This window comes from Nicotiana attenuata, chromosome 5 (assembly GCF_001879085.1).
Source record: "Nicotiana attenuata strain UT chromosome 5, NIATTr2, whole genome shotgun sequence".
NCBI classification, from domain to species: domain Eukaryota; kingdom Viridiplantae; phylum Streptophyta; class Magnoliopsida; order Solanales; family Solanaceae; genus Nicotiana; species Nicotiana attenuata.
Window position 1 is genome coordinate 44,404,367 of NC_031993.1, and position 26,868 is coordinate 44,431,234.

Consider the following 26,868-nt stretch of genomic DNA (forward strand, 5'->3'; position numbering starts at 1 on the left):
CAGAACTTTACCAAAGGTGAGATAATTCAGGGTTTACCGAAAAATAAAAGTTTAGGGTTACATGAGCCCGGATCACCATCTAAGGCTTCTAAATAAGTGCTCACTAATAAAGGTGGTAGGAGTGTAGCAAAAATATATCTGCAGGAACATTTCACTTCTTTCTTCATCCTTTCTAGCAGTTTTTGGAAAACAGCAATTAGGAACGAAATAGAGCTGTGGGAAGTCAAAATACATCTACAAGAATATTTTAATTCCTTATCCATCCGTTCTATAGTATTTTTCGGAAAACAACAATTAAGAATAGCACGCGCGCACACACACACACACATATATATATATATATATTAAAGAAAGGTCTAACTATTAGTATCAGTTTCTCCTTTGTTGTTTGAAACATTTCACTGATTAACAATTTAACATAGTGAATTAGGTGAAAATGTTGATAGATATGAGCTCCTTGTGGAACAGGACCTTCCCGAGTGATTCAAATTAGTCGTAGATTAAATTAAATATAGGTAACCCATACTTTTGTCCTCAGCTCGCTTTTCCTAGTGTTTATTTTAAGCCAATAAATATGGGATGGTTTATTGGGCAGTGTCTACTATATTCCAGTATTGAATATTACATACCTGGAACTGAAATCATTGATGAGAGAAATCACTTCCCCGAAGATATGTGAGTGGATGGTCGATGAAGATCTTATATCTAATTCAAGCCTCATGAATCAATTAGCTGGAGTCGCTAATAGTTGGTGATTGTGGAAGTGTTATGTAGTCCAAAAGCCGTGTGTTTTGAGCAGGTGAATCATCTACTCTTAATTCTTGGCAAAAGAAAGCCCCATGAATGACCAAACTGAGGCTTGGGTAGATAAAGTTAGAGAACATTTATTGCTCTACGACATTTATTAGGAGTAGTAAAATATAGGTTTCCAAAGGTTCTTTTGAGCTTCAATCTGTGAGGAAGTAGCCCATTTTTCGTCTACACAAAAATGAATTAACACAATTATGACGGCAAGAGAACTGGGAAGCAATGCAAAGAAGACATCCCAAGCTGAAACGTGCCACTGAACAATTTCGACTAAACCTATTCTCGTAACTGCAGTTCAGAATTACGGCGACAAACCACGTCTATGAAAAGGTATCTTGTCTCGGGCATATTTATTCAGGTGATGCAAGGAATAAAACAGGTACCACCATACCTCTTCCAGAAGCTTATACGAAAGGGTACAATCAAGCAGGCAGAAAGAAGGAGAAAGTATGCTGAACAAGGACAAACATAAACCTCAGCTTGTTTAGCCAGTAAGTGCAGCATTGAGCGCACTATGTACATCAACGCCAATCTGGGCTTCAGCTTTCTCTACATCAGTTGATGCAGTGCTTAACTTTTGGGTAAATTCAGTCAGGCCCTTCTGAACCAAATTGGGATCAACGCGGTCAAGTGGTACGGCTTCAATAGCAATTATATCTGCAAAAGAATTTGCATGAACAAATGCAAACCCACCACTCACAAAATACTTGGACACATCGTTGCCTTCATGAACTGATAGGACACCGGGCTTCAACTCAGCAATTGTTGCCACATGCCCAGGCAAGACACCCATCTGTCCCGTAGTTGCGGGGATTATAACCATGTCAACCTGGAATATAATGCTAAAAGGATGAATTACCAAGCTTGAGGTCTATGCACATAAGCATACATTAAATCTGACACAAGCCTTCTCACATCCTTGACACATGTTGAGACATTGGATCACAAATTTACTCTGATTCAGGTTGGTTCCAGTATTTAATCTAAAACTTAATGGGGGCTAAGGTCAGCATCTCCAATATGTTAACAACTAATCTGTGAAAATAACCACCTAAGTAAAATATGCCTAACTGAAAATCAAGTATATAATGGCACCAATTTTCCGAGCTGATGGTGACTGTTGCAGAGTTTATTACAAAAAGCTATGAAAGAGATGCTTTTGAGAACAGAAAAAAAATGATGTTCCTCTAAAGTCAGAAGAACCTAACATTTAGAGACTGATTAGGTGATTCTTCGTAGCATAACAATAAGTAGAAAAGTCACCAAACTTGTTATTCTTTCGAAAGGCCACTCTTGCACAAAGTCCTTCTCAAGTAGAATGCTAAAACTAGAAGGAATTAAAAAGACACAACAGAAAATCCAAATTATACGAATGAAAATGTAGATTGTCAGTCGCTTTACCCAAGAATAGATGATTGCCAACAACCTAATCATCCCCTCAAAAGGACACTTCTCCGTGATTTCTGCTTAAAGCAATTATCATACAAGATAAAATATAAAAAGCTTCAAGTATACAACTTTCATGGACCTTAAATTTATTTACTAAAGATTTTCCTTCAATCCAATTGATCCCTGAATATCAAATTTATCAAGAGAAGCTACTTCCTTAGCGCCAGTTCTCTCGACCCACTTCCCATTTCAGCATCCCCAACTTACTTTACTTCCCTAACCTTCTCACATGTCAATTACAAATATTTTAAAACTGTTTCAAACTAACTTCTTTGTGGGACTGGATTTAAATTCTTTTCTTGAAACTCCAAATTGGTCAAGTGAGACCAACTAGAGGGAATATTGTGAAAGAAAGCTCCTTACTCTAGCTGCTTTCCTTCTCTTTCTTTTTTCCCCCCTTTTTTTTGGATGCACACCAAGATGGTTTTAATAAAAGATATTGACTACAAGCAGGCCTTATGCACCCTAGGAATCTAAGCCATTTTTTATACAATATGGAATTTCTTATTTACACAAAAAAAAAAAAAAACAAATGGAGAAAGAGAGAATTTTGGACTTTTAGTATTAACCCTCAATTTCATCAAAAGTTTTCTTATTCATCTCTCCATATTAACCAAAAGATACATAGACCAATAGACGGACAGTCTCCCATATCTGTTTTTTTCTAGCATCCATCTTGCCAACATCTCCGCCACAATTCTAGACTGCAATCATACTTCATAATAAGCACCTTCTTCCAAAGAGAATCCTCCTCGCATGCAGATCCCACATCCATCTCGCAAAAGAGCTCGATTAACCATCGCTAATCTCTGAATGCCTAGACCCCCAACCCATTCCAAGACACGGCTGAACAAGAGATTGTTCAGGATAAATGTTTGGCAACAAAACTGAGGAGCCTGCAGTCAATGAGAGAACTACCGAGAATAGTAATTTGGCTCATGATAGTGGGGATTTGGAAGAGTGCAACTACGGCAGTGACTGACTGGATCTGTAACTCTTTTAGTCCCTCCCAACCTCCCTACTTTAGCTTACCTATCATGAATTAATTCTGTACCACAGCTTTGTCACCCCATTTGATTTTTCAAGATGGCGATAGATACTACTAATGCAAGACAGAATAATGGAGTTCTAACATTATTTCTTTACATTTCTTATTTAGACTCAATGACTGTTCGTTTCAACTGTCTATTTTCCGGCCAAATCTGTAAAATGTTTGCTGAAACTCCATTATTTTTAGCAGTAAGATGTAAGATATACCGTGAGCTTGAAATTTGAAGGTATTAAATATTTATGATAGAGGAAGTATAATTAGATGTTTTTAGTGACCAAAGAAGCAGTCAACAGCATTACGGAACAGAACTCATACTCCAAGCTTCCCTAAATTGTCACGCCAAGCTATGGTTGGTGAAAGTATGGACAGAGTGAAAGGGGAAGGGAGAAATATTTCGAAAAACTCGTGAGCAAGTGCCCAGCTGAAAAACAAGAGGTATGCTCAGTAAATTAAGCATTGACTCCATGATCCTTATCTATTCGCCTTTAATAGATAAGATCGTGATCTTATCGTATGTTTTAGTGATTTATCTTAGTCGATATATAGCTTGTATTTCTTTTTTTTTTTTTTTGATTTGCACCGGGTGTCCGAGTCTCTAAGAGACCCGACTAATCCCGGGGGTGCACAGGCCCTCGGCAAGGAGTTTCCCGCAAGTGCACCATGGTTAATTCAGGTTTTACCCAGTCCGATGGCCCTCAGAAATTGTTTGCACCCAGTGGGTTTCGAACTTGAGACCTTGAAAGGGAGCAAACCCCAAGGCTCAAGTCTATTGCCACCAGGCCAACCCCTGAGGGTTATATAGCTTGTATTTCTGTCACAGCCAATTCACCAAATGTGAAGTAAGAAACAATTCAGAATTGTGAAATGGTAACAGAACTTAGCTATCCCAAGAATCCTCAAACGAATTCAAGGATCTTCATAATTACGACCATGTTAAGCTTTTCTAAAGAAAATTGAATTAATGTGATGTCTCTAAATCATGAGCTACTTGATCTTCAACGTAGATGCTTAGTACTTCATTCCATTTTAAGTGACAAGGTTTGAATAAGCAACAAAATTTAAGATATAAATTTGACTTAATGTATTATATTAGTGATAGTAGACATAATATTTCAGAAGATCAAGAAGAATACAATTCTTCTTTTTGTTTTTGGCCTAAGAAGTATAGGGGCGAGGTGATCAGGCAGGACATGGCGCGACTTCAGATATCCGAGGACATGGCCTTTGATAGGAAGGTGTGGGGTCGAGCATTAGGGTTGTAGGGTAGGGGGTAGTCGAGCGAGTTTTGTCTAAGATTGCTAGCGGTTTTTGTTGTGTTTCACCTTTTTTTTATTATTATATATATTATTATTATTATCATCACTATTATTGCCCTTCCATTTATGTGCTTGTCTCTTACGGTGCTGATATATTTTCTGGTTTCTGTTGTTGTTACGGATCTTTTGTCTCTGAGCTGAGGGTCTCCCGGAGACAGCCTCTCTACACCCGGGTAGGGGTAAGGTCTGCGTACACTCTATCGTCCCTAGACCCCACTAGCAGTGCTATCAAAGGCGAAAAACGCAAAAAAGCTCTAAGGTCCGTTGGGACTTTAAGCGCAAAGCGCAAATAAAGCGCGGGCTTTAATGAAAAAAAGCGCAATTGGAGAAAAAGTAATAATATGTATATGTAGTCCAAGACTGATAATTATAAGCATGATAACAAATATATGGACAAAGAAATTTAAAAAAAATTACGAAAAAGTGAAATATCAATTGTTTAATGTCGCCTTTTCAGGGTTACACTCATTGGCAAAGAAAAGTATGCTTTAGAGCCTTGATGCGACACTAAAGCGCCCACAAAGCAAGGCAAAGCGCTCAACATGTTTTGAGCCTCGCTTCAGGGCTTAAGCGTACCTATGAGAACACTGCCCACTAGTGAGATTCTACTGGGTTGTTGTTGTTGTTGTTTTGGTGTAAAGCAGACCACAGTGATGATTTAGAATCGACTCTACAAGTCTTTCCAGTAAACATCCTTTCTGACTCCCAGCACAAGCTTTGTACTGAAGGTCATCAACATACTGGAATATGTCACCTTCTCATAAAAAAAAAGTATTGAGGTAGCAGTTGAAAATTTAGTTTAATAGAGATGCATTACAACAAAGCTTAAAACTTGAATAGTTTAATGAACTTGAATTCTTCAAAAGTTGTATAAAATATCAATTATTGTCACATCGTTAACATTTTGGGACCCAAAAAAAAGTCGCATGAAGTGCGACGGCATACAAGTTTTATGACTTAAAAATTATGTACTGAAATGCAAAAATAGTTTACATTTAGTGCTGAGCATTGAATTTAAAACACCAATAGCAATGAAACTCAGCCATCAGCATAAAAAAACATTACTTAAGAGTATATAAAATAACTGATCATGCATTGTTTATATTGATTGCACTAAAGGTTATACGTCTCTGTCATCTAATCTATTCTCTCTTTGCTACCTCGCTCAGCTCCCTAAGCGTGAACAGCAGTCTAGAATATAACCTCATACCCAAATAAAGAAAGGAGATCAAGGGGTAGGCAAAAAGAAAGAAAAAGAAAGACACAAAAGACAGAACGAGGACAAAAAAAAAGATCGAATCTAGCATGCAAAGAGACCTAACAGTGTTAGAAACTATGGAAATTACACTTCAAAAAAATGCTATGACTGCTGTCTATGTTATTACTGCATCAGTAGCTAAGCCAACCTATCCAAGGAATCTCATTTCTAATTACGTAACTTTAAGCTATGATCATCTCTTTAGCTCCAAAATAGTAAAGACTACCAATCCACATTTCTATTTCATAACATGGTAGGGATGAAAGAATAGATTTTGATCAGAGCAAAAAATAGAAAAGGACTATTGATAAGTAAGATTTAAGCTCTGTCGTAGTCCAAATAATCAAGGGAAACAGATAAAATAATCCAAAACAATCGTAAGAAAAAGCTAAAAGTTAAATATGTATTGAAATAAAAAATCTCCTGACATCAGTATTAGTGTTTCACAGTTCCGTAGGGAGAACCAACACTAATCCATCTATCAATCAACTAAATCTCAATCCTATATTAGTCAGCTATATAAATCCTCTATATTAATTAATTCTCAAATTAGGAGTCAACTTCCACAGAAAAATTGGAAATATTTAAAAGGGAATTAGGAGTCAACCTCTTTACCGGAGAGTTCAGAAGAGTAAGGAAGGACGAAGTTGACTGTAAGCTTTGAGGGAATGGATGATGGAGTTTCGGGCCTAGTGGCCATGAACGCAGATGGAGTCTTTGGTGGTTCCACGTTGGGAATTGCTTTCCTCCATGACTCCAGGAAGTTGGAATCTACAGGGGCGTCCGCCGCCAGGTTGGTCGAAAATGGGCGGCGCCACCTCATCGTGGTGGCCCGAGATAGGAATCGTGAACCGTGTCGAAGCATCGGCAGATTAGGAAGCGGAGATGAAGATTGGCCGCGATTGCAGAATCCGGTCGGAGATTGGGAAGGAGGAACCTGGTAGTGGAATTTACCGGTTTTAGCTGGTAGTTTGTATAAAATGGGGAAGTGTAAAGGGCTATGGGCTGGATCATATCATAGGCCCAAGTTGAGATCGGCCATTTAGACAGGTTAAGTTCACAAATGTCTCTCTGATCTTAGTGAGCAGCCACTTGAGTAAAAATAGCACGGTCTAGCCAGTTTTCGGACTAGTCATTCAAAAATAGCCAGTATTTACCAAGTCAATGAAAAATAGCCATTATTTTGCTGCAACAGAGACCGGTCCAGCATAATATACTGGAGTTCGGTGCACCGGTGTATGAACTTTCAGCATATTATGCTGGAACTCAACACACGGAAAGTTCCAGCATAATATACTGGAGATTCGAGCACTTGTCTATGAACTTCCAACATATTATACTGGATCGATATACTTTGCTAGAACTCCAGTATATTATGTTGGAGTTCTATTGTACTTATGCTGGAACTCCATCATATTATGCTGGAGTTCCAACATACTTATCCTGGAACTCCAGTATAATATGCTAGAGTTCAAGTATACTTATGCTGGAACTCCAGCATAATATACAGCATAATATTTTTCGGGTTTTGAACAGTGTTTTCGCTCAGATTTATCTTTACATGAAAAGTGCCTAAATTTCTATTGCTTTTTTGAAACTGGGCTATTTTGATCTGGCTATTTTTGAATTTCTCCTCCACTTGACGAATAGGCAAAATTTTAAGTTTAACAAGTTTTGTTCTATCGGCAAAATTTTTGACTTTTGGCTTCTTCCAAGGTCAGTTATGAATTTAACCCAAAAATAAAGGGATTTTCACATATTTGACCGTCAATCAGATATAATTACAGCCGTTATCCAATATACACAACATATACACTAATTATGTATATTATATGTAATTAGTGCAACTTTAATCATAATCTAACAGAGGTTTTAAGTTGATACAAATACTGAACTGAACTTCAGTTTGAGAAGAAGAAGAAGATGATGCACGCAAGTTGTGTGCCAACAGTGGCTAGGTTTGTAATTTTTTTAAATATAAGCCACAAAAGTGGATAAAAGTCCTGCTTGGACTGGCATCATAGTAGGTAACAAACTTGTTATAGAAGCCTCAAGCCAGCAAAATTGCAACCGAGCTGAACTCAGTGTATAGTGCGTAACTGAACTGCGATGCTTAATACAAGTGTTCTTCTATTTGATACTTAGTCTTATTAATTCGCAACTTGACCAATTTTCAAAACTAAAATAGATTAGGTTAACTCTTCGTTCTAGTTAAATCTTAATCAAATCGAGTTGAATTTAGTTTTGACTTCACTTGGACTTGTAACTTCTTTTGGCTACTCGTCTAGATTACCATAGCAATAAGATAAAAAATCTCATCTTTTTCAAAAGCCACACCCAGAGTTATATTCTTATTAAAAGCATTAGAAATATATTAGAATTAGAAGTCTAATATTACGTTGAACCAAGACAATGAGCTTGCTGAATCTGTTTTAAGCTACAACCAAGCGTAATTTAAATGAAAAATAGTAATCTGGAAATTTTAAGTAATATTTTTTTCGCAATATAAACAAGAGACTCTTACAAGTAACTTAAGTAATCTCTAGGTGTGCTGCGGATCCAGAAAGGCAAATTTTTAAATAAAAAAAATTATTGTTAAAATAGAAAAAGCTAAAGAAACTAGCGCCCTGATCCATGTTCAGAAGCAACACATTACAAGTTTCAACTTTTAATCGCATTATTTATCTCATCGAAGTTTGGCATCATTGTGTTTGCTCCCCTTGAATGCTGAAAGAGAGAAGAATGATCTTGTTGCTGAAACATAAAGCACCAGAATATTATGGCAAATAAAGTAAGTCAAACTGGAATAGAAAAAAGTTGTAACCTTTTGTTGTAGTCACTGAAACTGAGATATGGCTTTCTTGCAATTTCTGAGCAGAAAATCTGCCTATACCATTTGGTGCTGCAAACAATAATGTTCATTTAGGTTTATCAAATTAGGATAATGCACAAAAAATACATAACAAATGAACCACAGTCCATCTGACAGCATTTTAACACTTGCATATGTGCAATGATTAAAATTAACAGTCAATTAGAAAAGACAGAGGGCCTTGAAAAACCAATTGATGTGAAGCAAGAACAAAATACCAGATAGCTCGTAGACTTCAGATGATGACGACTTCTGTTGCCCAGCATTTTTTGCATGAAGTGTAGCCTTCTTAACTAGATTGTCAGAACTTCTCTTAGTGAGAATTTTAGAATCCTCTGAGTCATCCTCTCCTTTAGAAAATACAGAGGGGCTTGAAAAACCAGTTGAATTTGCATCGTTCTTACTCTTCCGAGCAAACTTCAGAAGACGCTTAAAACCTTTAGGCGCATCGTTCTGATAGACCATGGTTGGAGGATTCTCAGCACTACCCCAGTCAATAACGTCAGTTTCACTGTTGTCTTCGAGCAGCATTTGAGAAAGAGAATGACAAACTCGTGGACTTGAGACTCTTACAGGTACAACATCATCCAGAGATCCATTATTACAGAAATCACCATTACTTGGAATTGACTGATCCTCGTGTTCCTTTATTTCCACCCAGGCACTACGTGAGATGTTTGGTTCTCCTTCAACCTTTGTTTTTGTTGTAGAATCTTCAATCTGTCCAAAATCATCCGTGTCATTTGGAGTAACCTTATCAAACCTTTCTGTGTTTTCACATATCTGGGGGGGTTTTGCCTGAGCTTCAGAGTCTTTATCTTCATGGACTTCTAAATCTTCAAGACCCCTATCCTGCAGTTGATTAACAGGATCAAATGAAACAGAAGCCATCTCTTCCTCTTCCATTTGAACTAAATCTACAGTGTCCGCCACACACTCTTCAGGCTGAGATGAAACTTTAACCTTTGTCACTGGACTAAGACCAGACCCAGTGCCTGAGCCCTTACGAAGAAAAGGCTTTGGCTCCTTTGATTCCAGAGGCACCACGCTACTTCTCTTTGTCACCTTGCTGAGCTTAGGTTTCGCTGAGGAAGCAGAATCTTCAGAAGCAGGCTGAACTTTGGATCTTCTAGGTTTGCTAGTTTTTGTCACAGTTTCTAACTTCTTTTCACTTACACCTTTAACGCTCTTTTTGGTATAATGCTGTGTTTCTCTCACGGTCTTTGGTTGTAATCTCTCAACCTTTGTAGCAGTTGGCACCGGCTGTGATATTCTGCGGGTAGGTGTAGGACAAGGACTTTTAGCAGATGATATCCCTGCAGCTCTTGGTGAAGGTGCAGATGACCATGACTTGCGGGTTGCTGGCAACGTTGAAGGTTTCGATGGAACTTTCTTTACGACTGCAGATTTAGGAGTTCCACTTTTGGGATTGGCAGGTTCAGACAAGTTCTTCACTGCTTTCTGTGTTCTCTTTATACTTGATTTTTTATTATCATTAGTTGCATTTCTTGAGACCATCTCCGCTTTTCTCTCATCAAGATTTTGCTGTAGTGCTTTAATTTGCTTTTCCTTCTCTCCTTGCTTCCTGGTAGTTTCACCACGAAGTTTCTCATCCCTCTTTTCTTTGTAATGATCATAGAAACCACCTCTACACTTGTTGGAAAGACGTTGGAGTTTGCTATCACTAGGCGCCAGGTTCTGATATTTGGTACGCTTGGTTTCCATCATTTTCATCAGCAATTGGTTTAGTTCTGCTTCCTTTTTCCGAGTCCATTCAACTGAGGCGTTTAATTTCTCACTTGTTTCTTCACACTGGTTAGGGAGAGACTCCTCTCTCTTTTCCTCAGGACTAGATGCTCTTTCTTGAGGTGTGTTTGGTTTGCAATCATTGTCAGCAGCCTCAGCATGATAGCTTTCTGGAGTTGGATGAGACTCTGGATTCATTTCTGAAGCACTCTCGATTTCATGATCTTCCAATTTATTGGCAGCTAAGGAAGCTACTGGATCACGAGAAGCAACATTTACAGGGTTAGCATGTTCACACACCCCTGAACTCCATCTTCTCAATACCGCTTTATTAGCAACGGAGACATTCAATGATGACTTTGTCTTCTGAAAATCTACTGTTTGACCTCTCTGTTTGCTTTCAAAAAGGTTAATTGCATCTTGCACGCTTATTCTTTGTACATTGTTCTCAGATTTTTTTGAGGTTTTCTCACATTCTTCCCCATCATCATTATCGCTTGCAGATTCATCTTTATGAGAGAATGACCTTTCCCTGGCAGGAACGAAATTCAGACTCTTTATTGTTAAAGCAGTGGATCTTCGTGATCCAGAGCGCCCAATTTGGACTCTTCGCATTGGAGATGCAGACCTCCTTGGTGATGCAGATCTTATAAGAGTCCGACTCCTTTCCACCGCTGGTTGTTCCTCCTCACTAGTCGAAGATGATTCCTCACTTGCTGATGAGATTTGCCTCTCAAGCTGAGCAGCTTTTGCAGGCGAGGCTCTATATTTCACAGCTGTATCTGACTGTGATGCTCTCGATGTCTTACAATTCCTCCCTTCTGGACCAATTTTCTCAGTCCCGACATCGTTGTTAGACAGAGATGGTTCTTTAGCAAGAAAAGCACCAGTTATGTTTTCCTGCTGCAATGCAACAAACTTCTGCAGACAGTTCCTAAAATAGACAGCACATCATCGGTCATTACCAGTTGCACATATTTCGGTTCTAGAATATTCAATTTCAGCTCATTGATAGGTGGAAGGAGCCTATTTACAAATTAAACTACATATAAAAGAAATACATCCATTGCTTCAATTTTTCAGTTTCCAAAGTCCTATTGCCCCAAGAAAGTGAACGCTTCCCCCTCTCCACATTATTTCAGAAGAGTTTGGATGGAGAATTTCGCAATCTCTCCTTAACGAACATTTGTGCAGAAACAATCTCCAATCTAAACTGGTCAAACTAAGAAGCACTAAAGGTCTTCAAGATGGAATTTCCTTGTATGAGCAAGGGTAGCTAAGTCGCCTTAATTCTACAAAGGGAGCAGTCATAATATTGTCAAAATCGGAAATCAAGTCTCTCCTCTCAACCAAATGAATCTATGTCACTAGAACAGGTTGGGAAGACCTCCGATCAACACATTGACAATTCAAAAATACCCCTTCACAATTGGAGCACTTCACTTCCAAATTTCCTCTTACTATTAAGTTCTGTTAGTTGACCATTGAATCGAAGGGTAATAGTTTCTTCCCTTATAATATGATCACTCAAAGTAGAACAGCAAACTAAAAAGTTTATAGAAATGAAAAGAAATGGTGATAGAACATACAAATTACTACTATATAATTTTGTTATATGTAAAAAGAAAACCCTTCTGGCTTCAGGCGCCTTTCCTATCCATTAGCTTACCTTAAGTCAACAGCTCCAAAATAGTAAGAGAACTTTTCTATGTTAGTGATATCCTCAAAAGAGCATTTGGTGCCAACAGCTTTGTCAAAAACAGCAGCCAATTCCCCCGCTAGTGCAGCGAGCCTCAAGTCCATTGCGCGCAACAATTCATTCCTGTTAACCGTGAGGATTTTAGGAGATGGTAGAATAATTACAGAATTTAAAATTTCAAGAGTCTCAAGGACATACTTGGAGGCATCTGATGAAGAAGGGTGATCATCAACCTGGATAGAAATCAGTAATCATGTTAGCTTCACATCATGTAATCATATATAAGAAATAATCTCTGAGAAATAAAAAAAGAAAAAAGAAAAAAAGGATGACTCAGGAACAGGGAGAGATCAAATTACATCAACTGTTGATGCCACCCTATTTGAGTAGTTGTTGCCTGCTGAAAATAAGAGAAGGATGTAACGTGCTCTGCGGTTCTTTTTTCTTTTGAAGGACAGTCTATGAAGAGTAGGTTGCATAGCCAACATAGTCCAACTAGTCTGGACATAATTCAAAGCAGAAAAGGACAACAACAACAACAACAACTAAACCTCAGTCCCAAACAAGTTGGGGTGGGCTATATGATTCCTTACTCACCATGTTACTTCATATAAACTCATCTCAGGCGAATAATATACAAAACAAAATAATAATAATAATAATAATTTTGAAAAAAAGAGAGTAAAAATTGCTATAAGTATAGTAAAACTAACCTGTTTCCCTACTCCCAACATGATCTTGGGGACCCTAAAAGAGTAAAGGAGCTTAGTATTCTGCTTGTCACATGTTTCTATGAAATAACTGAAGGGGCAAAAGGATGTTAAAAAAATAAAGCACCTTTGAATATAAAGAAACATGAAACTTCCGAGCATCTTCAAGCTGTGATATTTCATTTACCATCGCCTTGACCACATCAATTATATCTGATGAATTGATAATACGAAGAAATCTTGGGGAAAAAAAAGAGGGATTTGCAGTGTGAGAATACGAACACTTAGAACTAATAAAGAATTAGTATGAAGCAAATGATGCTGTCTGACTAAAACCTGATTAACGTGGATTTCGTAAACCATTTAGCATCGCTAAGATTTCCCAGAGGTTTAAATTTGAAACTGGAATCTGATCCTTTGTAGTGCAAAGATTTGATTTTGGGAGAATGCAGCACTAATTGCTCCAGAAGCCCAGAGGATGCTGCCTCTACCTTTTTGCCATAGCACATACGTGCCTCATACCTGCGTTAACATTCTCAAAAAATTGTTGAACAAGCTCATTTGTGATCCAATGTAGCCTCCATGTCAAGTTCATTAATCATTTTGTTAGTTGAACAAGCTCATTTGTGATCCAAAGTAGCATCCATGTCGAGTTCATTAATCATCTTTGTTAGTTGAACAAGCTCATTTGTGATCCAAAGTAACTCTATATACGACCACAACAGGTCATTTTAGTTAGTTGCACTTGGCCAATGAATTGTCAGTCTTAAGATCTTATCCGCACTCTCTTTTGACCAAAGAATACAATGAGTGAAAGATTGATCAAACCACTTAAAAATGTAATTGCAAGGAACACAAGATGACAAGAAGGAAACAAAGATCAATGAAGGACCTTATGACATTTTGGTGAGATAAAGAACTACTACTATATCGTAACAACAACATCAACCTAGTAATCATCCCACTAGTGGGGTCTGGGGACGGTAGACTGTACGCAGACCTTACCCCTACCCCTTCGGGGTAGAGAGGCTGTTTCTGGGAGACCCTCGGCTCAGAGACAAAATACTACTATATTGTAACATGATTGAAAATAGTTTAATAGAAAACAGAAGTCTAACCTGCCCTGGCTTGGAAAAATCTGAAATTCAACATACTCAAGCAAAACATCAGCATCTACACCTCCCTCCATTTTGATCTCTCAAAAGTAGTACTCAACCTGGTGAAACAAAACCAAATTACATTATCCCTATATAAGAATTCTCTATAATCTGACAGAAAATTCATCGTTTGCATTAAATAGAAACTCATCTAACATACATTGACTTCTAACAAGAATTCATTTAATTATCAAGAACAACAACAAAAAATTAGCTGTCGAATCACCTGATCAAGATTTTCAGAAGAGAAGATAATATTGTTTAAGGGAATTAAAATTTAAGCAAGATTGCCTAAACTATTTCTTAAACAACCAAACAAGCAGAGCAAAATCAAATTCAGTGAAAGGTAAGTAAACCGGAATTGAGGTAACACAATGAAGGACCAATTAAAATCAGATCTACCAATTAAAATAAAAATCCAAACTTGGCAATTGTACAGCAAAAGGACCATCTTATGCATAAGAAGTCAAATGTCAAACATTGTTCTATATGCATGAACTCATATAAGTAATATTCTTGTGTGTGTGTGTGTGTGTAAAATGTAAAATGCAGGTGAATTGAAAGAAAGTAACTTACAGAAAATGAGCAGAGGACAGAAGAAAGATTTTATAAATTTGATGAACATCTCAATTCTCAGGGGAAAACGTGTAAAAGTTATAGGCTTTTTTCTTTAACTTTAAACTTATGGGACACTAGAGTGCGTGTTGATTTGAAAATATTAAGCATTTGCACCAAATCAAAACGCATATCATTGTTTTTAAAATAGGAATTATTACATAATTATGATTAATTAATTCAAAATTCGAATTACTATTTGATTTAATTTGCTACCAAACGTTTTCTGAAAGTGCAAAAAGGATAGTGATTTTTTATTAGTACAAAACAATGAAAGACAAAGAAAGCAGTCAGAGGTCGTTTGGTAGCTGGTTAGAAGAAAGGTTATTCATGTATAAGGGGTAACATAACTTATACCATGTTTGGTAGGCAATAGTTATTTTGTATAAAATTTTGCATAACTAATACCATGTTTGGTTGACATTTTTCAATTATGCATAAATAATACATGTATAAGTTATGAGTCAATCTGTGTATTATTTTATGCGGGGTAGAAGATGGAATAACTAATACATGTATTAGTAATACATGGATAAAATACTGAAATGACAAATTTACCTCTATCACTTTACACATAAGGCTTCCTTATTTCTCTGCCAACCCGTCAACAGGTTTCACTTGCTTTCACTTGCCAACTATATTTCTCTCATTTTTAAAGAACAAACTAGCAAAAACAAACTGGAGAAGTCACTAGAAAATGGAAATACCAAAACTAAGAAGTGAAAATCAAATATGTCTAAACTTCACATAGTTCAGTAGTATGACGAAGAAGTGAAAGTAACACCCAAAGTTCCTAACTAAATTGTTTCCTACATAAATGGAAAGAGAGAAAAAACAATGCAAAAGAAAGCCAGGGGTATAGTTGTAAACAAGCATTTTACTTTAAAATTTATATAATGTATATCAATTTCTAATACAACAAACCAAACATTCAAAAAAATAATCTCTGCATAACTAATACCTGCATAACTAATCCCTGCATTACTTATCCCTGCATAACTAATCCCTGCATAACTAATACATGTATAACTAATACCTGCATAACTCTAACCGGCAACCAAACGACCCTCAACGTATGATGATGTGTTTATTATTGCACCGAACGTATAGGCTCGTGATGTCACGTTTCTCTACCACTACTACTACTCCTATTTCTTTATTGATTTTTTTCAAACTTAGTTTGATTATTAAATTACTGAGTGGTCCTCTCGTCTTCATATTGTTTTTGTAATATTACTTTTTCCTTCCCTTCTGCTTGTGGTACTTTAGTAATTTTTTGTGTTAGTGGCAAGTGTAATCCTTAATGTGCTGTGTTAAAAAGAAAGAAACAAAGCAAAATCCCATTACATATTTACATTATTTCTTCCCGTAAACTTTTACTTATCTATGCTATTTTTCAAATTTATTTTCACTCAATATTAATGTTTTAATAAATTGATATACAATTTACCAGTCATATATAAAATAGGGATAATTTCACATAAATACAAATCAAACACATCTAACTTGCAACATAATAGCCCAGTCATAACTTTACAAATCTGTAGCCCAAAAATAATCGGCTAATATTTGAAAAAAGAGTATTTTCTAGCTTTTTTATTCGGCAACCGAGTTTAATCAGGACAATTATCTTATTTAGATGAAGTCATGAGATTTTCTAATTCTTCCGTCGTATAATTTTGATATTTCTCCCCCAATTTGTCTTTACTGCTGCAAGTTGTCCCCCAATTTTTCGCTGATTCTACTTATATGGTAAAATTTAGAAACAATTGTTGCAAGTTCGTGATTTGGCGGAGAATCAACAAGGAAAGTAGATTTATACATGAATTATTCCAGAAAAAGGAAGAAAACATGAAAAAAAATTAATTTGATTATAAATATGCAGTACATGTATAATGATGTATAACTATGTATAAACTGTATATGGAATGTATAATAATGTATATCAAAAGAATAAGAGAAAGAGAAGAAGAAGATAAGTGATGTTATGAACATATATACACATTTATATATAATTATATATATTTATACACATTTATACACAATTATACAATAATGTATAAGTGTGTATAAATAGTGGTTATACAATATTTATACCAGAACACATCTTATGTTCAATATTACACCTCTATTTCAGTATCAAAATATCAAAAGAGAGTTTTTCAGAGGAAGTTAGATCTGAAAATTAAAGAGGAGAGAAGATGGAGATGGAATTGTTTTATAAAAGAAGATAAAATTGGAACATCATCTGAAGAACTTGAAAATTGTCTGAATACAACACAAGACCTCTTTTTCATTCTCCGATGACTTCACTGACTTCATCGTCGACCTATTTACCTTGAAAATTGAAGGAAAAAAATGGAGGATGTCTGCAACTCTTCAACTTCTTTCCAGCAATTTGAGAAGAAACAAAAAATTATTAATGGAGGATAAACGCATTTTGTCTTAAAAAAATTCACATTGCACAAAAAAAAAAAAAAAAGAGGACTCCAAATAGAAATAGCGATTTAGTCTCCTTGAGGAGATGTTTATTACAGTAATGGAAAAGGCCTTCGTGCTAGGTTGAATGAGAGAATGACTGCTGCAGTTAAAAGAGGAAGAAGCATTTGGATATAGGTTTTGGTGAAAAGTTGAAGAAAGAAAAAAGAAGGATAAAGGAGGTTGTCGCCAGGTTAACCGATGAAAACGGGCTATACATTATCTGCAAAATGGGCTATGCCGGGTAAAGTTCCAAAACATGGGCTATTTTTTGTTCTGAAATTGGGCCTGACTGACATATGATGTAATTCTGTCTATAAAATAATGTTTTAAAATCCAATCTTTCCTATTTTCTCTCCCTCTTCTTCCTCGCCCAAATTCCCTATACGAAAAAACCCGCGAGGAGAATTATAGAACTTCAAAGGTCCCTTGGACTTGACAAAGGTAGTATCTTTATCGATAGAGTTCATAGGATTCTTGAAGTCAATTTCTGGCCCCTCGGTAGAGCAAAGCATGTAACCAATTATGCCACTGAAAATCAAATTGACAGACTTATTACAAGTTACATATGTCTATATTAATCCATTAAAAACTCTATTGACAACAATTAAAAAGTTTCAAAAGTTTGAATTCGAAAATCGAATTTTGCGAAATTGTTGTTTGTTTGGATTGGGTGTTGTTGCAAATGATTGAAAATATCCTTTGGAATTTATATCTCAATTTTGAGAGAATTTGGTGAAGGCTCGAGGTGGTTTTGGTTAGAATTTCAGATTCAAACTCGAAGAAAAAAGACATAAACAAATTTTATATATTTTATATTTCGGGTGTAGAAACGACATACAAAATATATGCAACTAACATAATTGTATACAAGTTTTTTTTTTTGTGTATATATATATATATATATATATATATAGGATTATGCTAACCTACTACTACATAGTTGCAGTAGTTTAGCATTGTATGCATATTTGATTTCGCAAAAATGCCCTCATTATTTGAGGGCCACCTCAATTTTCCTAAAACTAAACCCATCAGATTAGATTTCTCCATCTTCCACATTAGAACTGTTCTGGCGGGAATATTTTCGTTCTATTTTCCACCTCCAGCCATGGCTCTTCCCAAGTTTTAAAAGAGTTTTTTGTTCCAGTAACTTTTCTCGCTAATATCTTGACGAATCTTGTAATGAAGGTAAGAATTTAATATTCTTGTGTCTCATCTTTCGCTGTTCATGATAGAGTGTAAGTTTTTGTAATTCTTTTTATCTTTTCGATTTGTTTATGCTTTCCTTGTTCTGAATCAAACAATCTGTGTTGATAAAATTTTGTACTTTTGTTGGCTTTAAATATAGGTTCTTAATAATACATCAATTGATTTTACAGTAGGTGTTTCAAGAAGTCATTGTCCATGCGGTGATAGTAAATGCTATATTAATGGAGAAATTACAGAAAGATCAGATGAAGAACTTAGACATAAAAATATTGATATGGATAGCAGTGATTTGTGCAAGGGCAAAGTGTCCAATAGTGATGACGAAGCTTATAATTGCTATGTAAATTTTGCTAAACAAATTGGTTTCCCAGTTGGACGCGATCGCTACTTTGGAAGTGCAGAAGGTCCTATGGGAATTTATAGGAGAGATTATGTTTGCCATCGAGCCGGTATCCCTCGTCCTCAAAAGGTTTTGGAAAAAGAGCGAAAATGAGATCGAAAATCTTCTAGTTGCAATTGTAATACTAAGATGTGTGTTGCTAAAGAAATTATTGATGGAGTCACTCGTTGGATGTTGGTGTATTTTGATAATGTCCACAACCATGAACTATTGAATGATAAGGAAGTGAAATTTCTTCCTGCTTATCGAAATATTGATATTATTGATCAAAAGACGATTACACTTCTTGCAAAAGCTCGACGTTCAATGAGTTAAATCCGAAGAGTGCTTGAACTAGAAAAGGGTGTAGATATAGGCCAATTGCCTTGTACAGAAAAAGATATCAGGAACTTTATACAATCAGAAAGTTCTACAAATATTGAATATGATGCTTTGGAGCTATTAAAAATTTGCAAGAGTTTGAAAGACAAAGATGTTGATTTCCAATATGATTTCACAGTTGATGCATGTCAAAGACTTGAGAATATCATTTGGGCATTTGGGGACTCTATTCGTGCTTATGAGCTTTTTGGAGATGTAGTTGTTTTTTATACTACTTACCGATTTAATCGCTATGAGATGCCGCTGGGAGTTTGGGTTGGCGTGAACAACCATGGAAATACCATTTTCTTTGGTTGCGTTGTGTTAAGAAATGAGAAGGCCTCTTCTTTTTCATGGGCATTAAAGGTGAATATCAATTCATTCTCAAAATTCTTTATTTTTAATATTTTCTTGCTTTATTGCTAATGTTTATTTATTTTACAGAGTTTCTTACGGCTAATGAATGGAAAACATCCACAAACCATATTAACTGATCAAGATCTTGGTTTAACAGAAGCGATCGCTAATGAATTGCCTCTCACAAAACATGCCTTTTGTATATGGCATATTACATCCAAGTTTTCTGCTTGATTTTCTTTTGTCCTTGGTTCAAGGTATTTGCAATTTAAATCTGAATTCCATAGGCTTTATGAAATTGGCAGCATAGAAGAATTTGAGTGTCAGTGGGACAAATTGATTACTAAATTTGATCTTGAATCGGATAGGCATATCAAATTGCTATATTCAAATCGTGCGTCATGGGCATTACCATACTTGAAAGGGTACTTTTTTGCTGGAATGACAACAACTGGTCGCTCAGAATCTATTAATGTATATTTGAAAAGATTTTTACATGCAAGAACTAGTTTGAAAGATTTTGTTGAGCAGGTTAGTACAACGGTCAGTATAAGAAACCATGCTGGAGAAGAGGAAACGATGCGACAAAAGTATTATAATCCTCAAATTAAGACATTCATGCCAATGGAGAAACATGTATCAAAAGTCCTCACACCTTTTGCCTTTAAGTTATTACAAGATGAGATAATACTCTCCGTTGAATATGGTTTATTTTCAAATAGTGATGGATCTTATATTGTGTGCCATTACAGCAAAACAGATGGTCGACGTTTTATCTATTGGAATCCACTAGAAGAGATTGTTCAATGTTCTTGCCAAGAGTTTGAATTTTCAGGTATTTTGTGCAGGCATTCAATTCGAGTACTTAATGTTCATAACTATTTCATGTTGCCAGAGAAGTACTTATTGGCTAGATGGAGGCAAGAAAACTCATTGGTACTTAAGTTTTCTCATATGATGAATCTCAGTAATGATGACAATGAGTTCCAAAGTCTTCAATCTATGGTTAGAGATTTGACTCGTGAATCAGTAAAGACGAAAGGTCGTCTTGATTGTGCCAAAAGGGAATTAGAAAGAGTGCTGCAAATTGTTCAATGTCTTCCTGAAAATGAGAATATCGAACATATTGATATTAGTCAATCTACAGAACATAGTTCTCCAGATGAAGATTATCACATTGAAAATCCCCAACAATCTCAGACAAAAGGAAGGAAGAAAGGGAAAAGGTTAATTGTTGGTGTTGAAGCTGCTAAAAAACCAAGATATTGTCATGTTCCTAATTGTGGTGGAATTGGTCATGACTCAAGAAATTGTCCACTCAAAAGAAAAACAGTTGAAACTCCAATATCTCAATCTCCTCACAAGTAAGTGTAGTTTCATTATGTTTAACTCTTACTAAATTTCTAGATATTTATAATGTATATAAATTACAATTAAAAGGATTTTTTTGTTGTAGGCTTCAAAAAGGATGGACAAGGAAACTCTGAGGTGATCCAGATGTTATGGAGTCCTTTTGCTCACTAAAAAAGTCAATGTACATCGTAATTTGTTAATAGGTAGTAGTGTAGAAATTATAACTTGCGACAACTCACTTTTTGATTATGAACAGGAAACTCTTTTGTTAACTGGATGAATCTTCTGTATATTTCTTAAAATGTTTAAGATGACTATAAGAGGAGGGGGAATTTAGGCCTAACCTCCAATATTTACAAAGTTCATGAATAAACTACTAGTTTTTACAGATCATAATGTATACGGTCGAGATCGAATGCCTTCGATCTATATATATTTGAGAGGTCGTCAGAAGTCCGAGTCCGAGTAAGGCCAGGTTCGAGCTCGAGGGACCAGACCCGAGTCCGAAGGCGAAGCACGATGCATACCAAGGTCGGGTGTGTTCTACCCCGAAATAATACCGTTATGGATTTGTACCAGAGCAAACTAGATTCCTTCCATGTCTCTGAGATCATGGCGCGAATCCGGAATAGGATCGTACAGTTCCGTACTAGGCGGTTAAGACAGCTGTAACAAGAATATTCTCTACTATAAATAGAAATATTCCTCATTTAGGGTTCCTCTATTATTAAAAGGGAACCCCAATCATTTTGTAAGACCATCTTTTACTGAGCAAAGAATATAATCTCTTCTTTTTGCCTGCTGTTCATCAGAATTGTCCTTTAGCTTAATTGTTCTTACTTTGATTTTTCTACTTAATTGTTCTTACTGCCCTAAGCCACCTCGAGGTCACCGACTCGAGGTCACTGCTACTAAGTAATATTGGTTTGATTCATTTCTATCTTTCATTTCTACTCCATATTTCTTGATTCTTAATTGGTATTGAACTAAATCACATATCTTTAAAACCACAAATCAAATTTAATTGTTACTCGTATTTTTCGAGGTAAAGAGTTTGGCGCCCACCGTGGGGCTAAAGATAATAGTGATTATTTCTTTACTGATTCTTATTACACACGTTATCTTTACGCTTTTTCTTGTCAAGAATCTTTAATTTTCAGGATGAAACATGTCTAGCTCACAAAATGCACATGTTCATGACAGTGAGGGTCTTGGAGAGAACAACAATGTAGGGGTTGGTGTACCAATAAACCCTGGGGAAGTGCCAAACATGGAACTAGTTGATGTTGGTTCTCATATTGATATAAACACCAGCCTAGGCACAGACCCCGAAGGGACCATACGCAGGGATGCTCGATCAGGGGACCAAGGAACACCAGGAGCAGGAGAGGGAGGAGTTAGCCTCCAAGTGATATTTGAGATGTTGCAGGCTCAGCCGATCGCCATCGCTCAACTTCAGAGTCAGAATAAGACCCCGAGTGTAGCTGAACATGAGAACAATCGACGTGCCAAACCAACGCCGGAAGGACCAAATGGAAATAGCTCGGGGACTGACCTCATCATTATGAAAATGCTCGAAGAACTCACTAAGAGGATCGAGTCCAGAGAAAAGAAAATTGAGGATAATGACAAGAAGGTGGAGACTTATAACTCCCGTGTAGACCAGATACCGGGGGCACCTCCAGTCTTGAAAGGTCTAGATGCCAAGAAGTTCATACAAAAATCATTCCCTCAGAGCGAAACCCCAATGCCCATTCCTAAGAAATTTTTCATGCCCGATATACCCAAGTATAACGGAACAACCAACCCCAACGAGCATATTACTCCGTACACTGGCGGGATCAAAGGAAATTACTTGAATGATGATGAAATCGAATCAGTGTTGTTGAAAAAGTTTGGAGAAACACTCTCAAAGGGAGCTATGATTTGGTATCACAACTTGGCTCCTAACTCTATTGATTTATTTTCCATTCTAGCAGACGTCTTCGTTAAAGCCCATGCCGGGGCCATAAAGGTGGCCACAAGAAAATTGGACGTCTTCAAAATAAAGCAAAGGAACGATGAGATGCTAAGGGAGTTCATGTCCAGGTTTCAGATGGAAAGGATGGAATTACCGCCGGTCTCAGATGACTGGGCGGTACAGGCCTTTATGCAGGGTTTGAATGAAAGTAGCTCTATTGCATCTCGACAGTTAAAGCAGAACTTGATCGAATATCTAGCAGTGACATGGTCGGATGTGCATAATCGTTACCAATCAAAAATTAGGGTCGAAGACGATCAGTTGGGAGCCACCTCGGGTTCAGTTCATCCTAACAGATTCGCAGCCAAGCCCCCGAGGGACATAGATCGAGGATCTAGATTCAACAATGAACGGTATCAGCCATGTACCGACCGAATAAACAATAGCCCTAGCCATAACGCTCCTCGAAGCGATCGGAGACATGATCGAGGCCAAAGTTCTCAGAGACTCATGAGCAAGAGTAGGTTCGACAAGCACACCGACCCCGCCGAGGCTTCTCGATTGTCAGAGTACAACTTCAGTATAGATGCATCAGAGATTGTCTCAGATATTGGGAGAATAAAAGACACCAAGTGGCCTAAGCCAATACAGACCGATCCTTCTCAAAGAAACCCGAACTTAATGTGTAAGTATCATGGCACGCATGGTCATTGAACGGAAGATTGCAGATAGCTGAGGGAAGAAGTGGCTCGGTTATTCAACGAGGGCCACCTTCGAGAATTCCTAAGTGATCGGGCTAAGAATCACTTCAGGGAGAGAGGTGCAAGGAAAAATGAACAAGAAGAACCACAACATGTAATCCACATGATCATTGGCGGAATCGACGTCCCTCAACAACCTGTATTCAAGCGAACCAAAGTATCAATCACCAGAGAAAAACGAACTCGGAGCTATGTGCCCGAGGACATCTTATCATTCTGTGACGAGGAAGCAGAAGGCATATCTCAGCCTCACAACGACGCCTTGGTAATATCTTTCCTTTTGAATAAAATTCAAGTTAAATGTGTTTTAGTGGATCCAGGTAGCTTAGCAAACATAATCAAATCGAGGGTCGTGGAACAACTCGGCCTACAAAATCAGATTATACCTGCATCCCGGGGCTTGAAAGGCTTTAACATGGAAAGCGAAACAACACAGGGAGAAATTATCTTGCCAGTAAACATAGCCGGGACCATACAAAATACAAAGTTCCATGTCATCGAAGGTGACACGAGGTATAACGCACTCACCGGGAGATCGTGGATACATAACATGAGAGTTGTGCCCTCGACTCTTCACCAGATGATGAAGTTCCCGATAGAGGAGGGAGTAAAAACAGTCTACGGGGAGCAGCACGCCGCAAAAGAGATGTTTGCAATCGAGGAAGTGCCCCTGACCTCGGAGAAATCAAGCGCCGAAGATAAGCAGGTGGCTAAATATCAATCGCATCCCCTGGCCTCAGCGGATTCGGGACAACAAGTAATCAAAGACGAAGAGGAATTCCTTACTCCTCCAACTTTTGTCGTTCCTGAAGAGTCCGACGTAACCAAGTCAACTGTCGAGGAACGACAGCAGGTCATACTGATCGAATATCTGCCCGAGAGAAAGGTATACCTAGGAACGGGATTAACCCCCGAACTCAGGAAAAATCTCATTCAATTTCTTATTAATAATATGGATTGCTTTGCGTGGTCCCATTTAGATATGACAGGGATTCGCCGAAAATCACCACACATCGGCTGAGCACCGATCCTAGGTTCAAACCGGTGAAGCAAAAAAGGAGACCTCAGTCCGATGTAAAACATGCCTTCATAAAAGAAAAGGTAACCAAACTTCTTAAAATAGGATCCATTCGGGAGGTAAAGTACCCCGAGTGGTTAGCCAACGTAGTAGTAGTCCCTAAAAAGGAAAACATGCTTAGGATGTGTGTAGACTATAAGGACTTGAACAAAGCATGTCCGAAAGATTCTTTCCCGCTGCCGAACATCGACCGAACGATCGATGCCACGGCTGGCCATGAGACCTTAACTTTTCTCGATGCCTACTCCGAGTACAATCAAATTCAGATGAACCCGGAAGACCAGGAAAAGACTTCATTCATTACTAAATTTGGAACTTATTGTTACAATGTCATGCCCTTCGAGCTTAAAAATGCAAAAGCAACGTACCAACGCTTAGTTAACAAAATGTTCGAAGAACAGATAGGTAAAACAATGGAACTTTGTATTGATGACATGTTGGTTAAGTCCCTGCGCGCAGAGACCATTTAGTTCATTTGCAGGAAACATTCGAAATCTTGAAGAAGTACAACACGAAGCTTAACCCGGATAAATGTGCCTTTGGAGTCGGTTCGGGCAAATTCCTTGGCTTCATGGTGTCAAATCGAGGTATCGAGATTAACCCCGATAAAATCAAGGCCATCGAAGATATCAATGTCGTGGATAGCTTGAAAGTCGTGCAAAGGATGACTGGTCGAGTAGCTGCTTTGGGCCGATTCATTTCGAGGTCATCAGATCGAAGTCATCATTTCTTATCCTTGCTCAAAAAGAAGAAGGATTTTGCATGGACCCCGGAATGCCAACAGGCCTTAGAAGAGTTAAAGCGGTATCTGTCGAGCCCACATTTGCTCTACACCCCGAAGATAGATGAAAGGCTTTATCTCTACTTGGCAGTATCGGAGATAGCGGTAAGTGGGGTATTGGTACGAGAAGAGTAAGGTACGCAATTTCCTGTCTATTACGTGAGTCGTACTCTAGGAGATGCTGAAACTAGGTACCCCACTTGGAAAAATTAGCACTTGCATTGATAAGCGCATCTCGAATGTTAAAACCATATTTTCAATGTCATCCTATATGTGTATTAACCACTTACCCCCTTCGAAATGTTTTGCATAAGCCCGAACTTTCGGGACAATTGGCCAAATGGGCCGTCGAGCTTAGAGGGTACGATATCGAATATCAAACCCGAACGACCATCAAGTCTCAAATCCTAGCTGACTTCGTGGCTGATTTCACGCCAACCCTCGTACCCGAAGTGGAGAAACAACTTCGGTTAAGGCTTTGGTAACAGGACATGCGGGGGTATGGACTTCTCTTCACAGATGGTTCCTCGAACGTGAGAGGATCCGGGCTTGGCATTGTCTTGAAGCCACCCACCGGTGATATCATTAGGAAGTCTATTAAAACTCCAATATTAACTAATAATGAGGCTGAGTATGAATCTATGATTGCAGGTATTGAGCTAGCTAAAAGCTTGGGAGCAGAAGTCATCGAGGCCAAATACGATTCTCTATTGGTTGTAAACCATGTAAACAAAAGTTTTGAGGTCTGAGAAGATAGGATGCAACGGTACTTGGATAAGCTACAGGTAACTCTGCACCGCTTCAGGGAGTGGACTCTGGATCATGTGCCTCGAGAGCAAAATAGTGAGGCCGATGCGCTTGCCAATCTAAGATCTTCGGTCAAAGAAGATGACATCATCCCGGGGGCGTTGTCCAATTATCAAAGTCTGTGGTAGAAGAGGGTCATGCAGAGATAAATTCAACAAGTCTGACATGGGACTGGAGGAATAAGTATATTGACTATTTGAAAAATAGGAAACTTCCATCGGACCACAAAGAATCGAGAGCCCTACGAGCCAAAACTAGCTAGGTTTGCATTAGATGTACAGGAGAACATTAGATGGGCCATTGGTGATATGTTTGGGGCCCGGGGACACCGATTATGTCCTTCAAGAAGTTCACGAAGGCACTTGTTGGAATCATTCCGGCGCCGAGTCCTTGGTTCGCAAAGTTATCAGAGCAGGTTACTACTAGGATAACATGGGAAAAGATACTAAGGAATTTGTCAGAAAATGCAATAAGTGTCAACGATTCGCACCAATGATCCATCAACATGGAGAACAACTCCATTTGGTCCTATCCCCATGGTCATTCATGAAATGGGGGATGGATATAGTCGGCCCTCTACCAACGGCCAGGTAAAGGCCTAAATTTGCCTTCTCGTTTAACCTGATGTTATTTTCTAATGG

The 26,868-nt window shown here is 37.7% G+C and overlaps 2 protein-coding genes and 1 pseudogene across 6 annotated transcripts; 1 reads left to right on the top strand and 2 right to left on the bottom strand.

The window, feature by feature from the left end:
* LOC109225737 (ATP synthase subunit delta', mitochondrial-like) lies at positions 865-6,876 on the bottom strand. Its single transcript, XM_019390503.1, has 2 exons — positions 6,489-6,876; positions 865-1,636 (listed from the first exon to the last, which is right to left on the bottom strand). Exons 1-2 carry the CDS (start codon positions 6,744-6,746, stop codon positions 1,292-1,294), a joined length of 603 nt encoding a protein of 200 aa, XP_019246048.1. The 5' UTR covers positions 6,747-6,876; the 3' UTR covers positions 865-1,291.
* Positions 8,351-14,772, bottom strand: LOC109225739. Of its 5 annotated transcripts, none has more exons than XM_019390508.1 (11): positions 14,642-14,772; positions 14,027-14,124; positions 13,245-13,430; positions 13,036-13,147; positions 12,912-12,945; positions 12,558-12,598; positions 12,397-12,431; positions 12,169-12,321; positions 8,972-11,433; positions 8,706-8,783; positions 8,351-8,608 (listed from the first exon to the last, which is right to left on the bottom strand). In XM_019390508.1, the coding sequence occupies exons 2-11, from the start codon at positions 14,095-14,097 to the stop codon at positions 8,568-8,570; spliced, it is 3,213 nt and encodes a 1,070-aa protein (XP_019246053.1). In that variant the 5' UTR covers positions 14,098-14,124; positions 14,642-14,772; the 3' UTR covers positions 8,351-8,567. The 5 variants fall into 5 exon arrangements, with proteins under 5 accessions (XP_019246053.1, XP_019246052.1, XP_019246049.1 ...); XM_019390507.1 differs by having other exon boundaries at positions 8,351-8,635; positions 12,558-12,595; positions 14,642-14,771; XM_019390504.1 differs by having other exon boundaries at positions 8,351-8,635; positions 14,642-14,771.
* LOC109226168 lies at positions 18,645-20,855 on the top strand (annotated as a pseudogene).

What these genes read in the sequence shown, in the direction of transcription:
- LOC109225739 (XM_019390504.1), bottom strand. Translation starts at nt 14,097, where the DNA reads ATGGAGGGAGGTGTAGATGCTGATGTTTTGCTTGAGTATGTTGAATTT. An exon ending in TGTTGGGAGTAGGGAAACAG is followed by an intron (nt 12,599 to 12,911) that starts GTTAGTTTTACT and finishes TCTTATTTTCAG; the next exon opens with CAGGCAACAACTACTCAAAT. An exon ending in TTCAGTGACTACAACAAAAG is followed by an intron (nt 8,636 to 8,705) that starts GTTACAACTTTT and finishes TTTATGTTTCAG; the next exon opens with CAACAAGATCATTCTTCTCT.
- LOC109225737 (XM_019390503.1), bottom strand. Translation starts at nt 6,746, where the DNA reads ATGCTTCGACACGGTTCACGATTCCTATCTCGGGCCACCACGATGAGG. An exon ending in CTGAACTCTCCGGTAAAGAG is followed by an intron (nt 1,637 to 6,488) that starts GTTGACTCCTAA and finishes ATTATATTCCAG; the next exon opens with GTTGACATGGTTATAATCCC.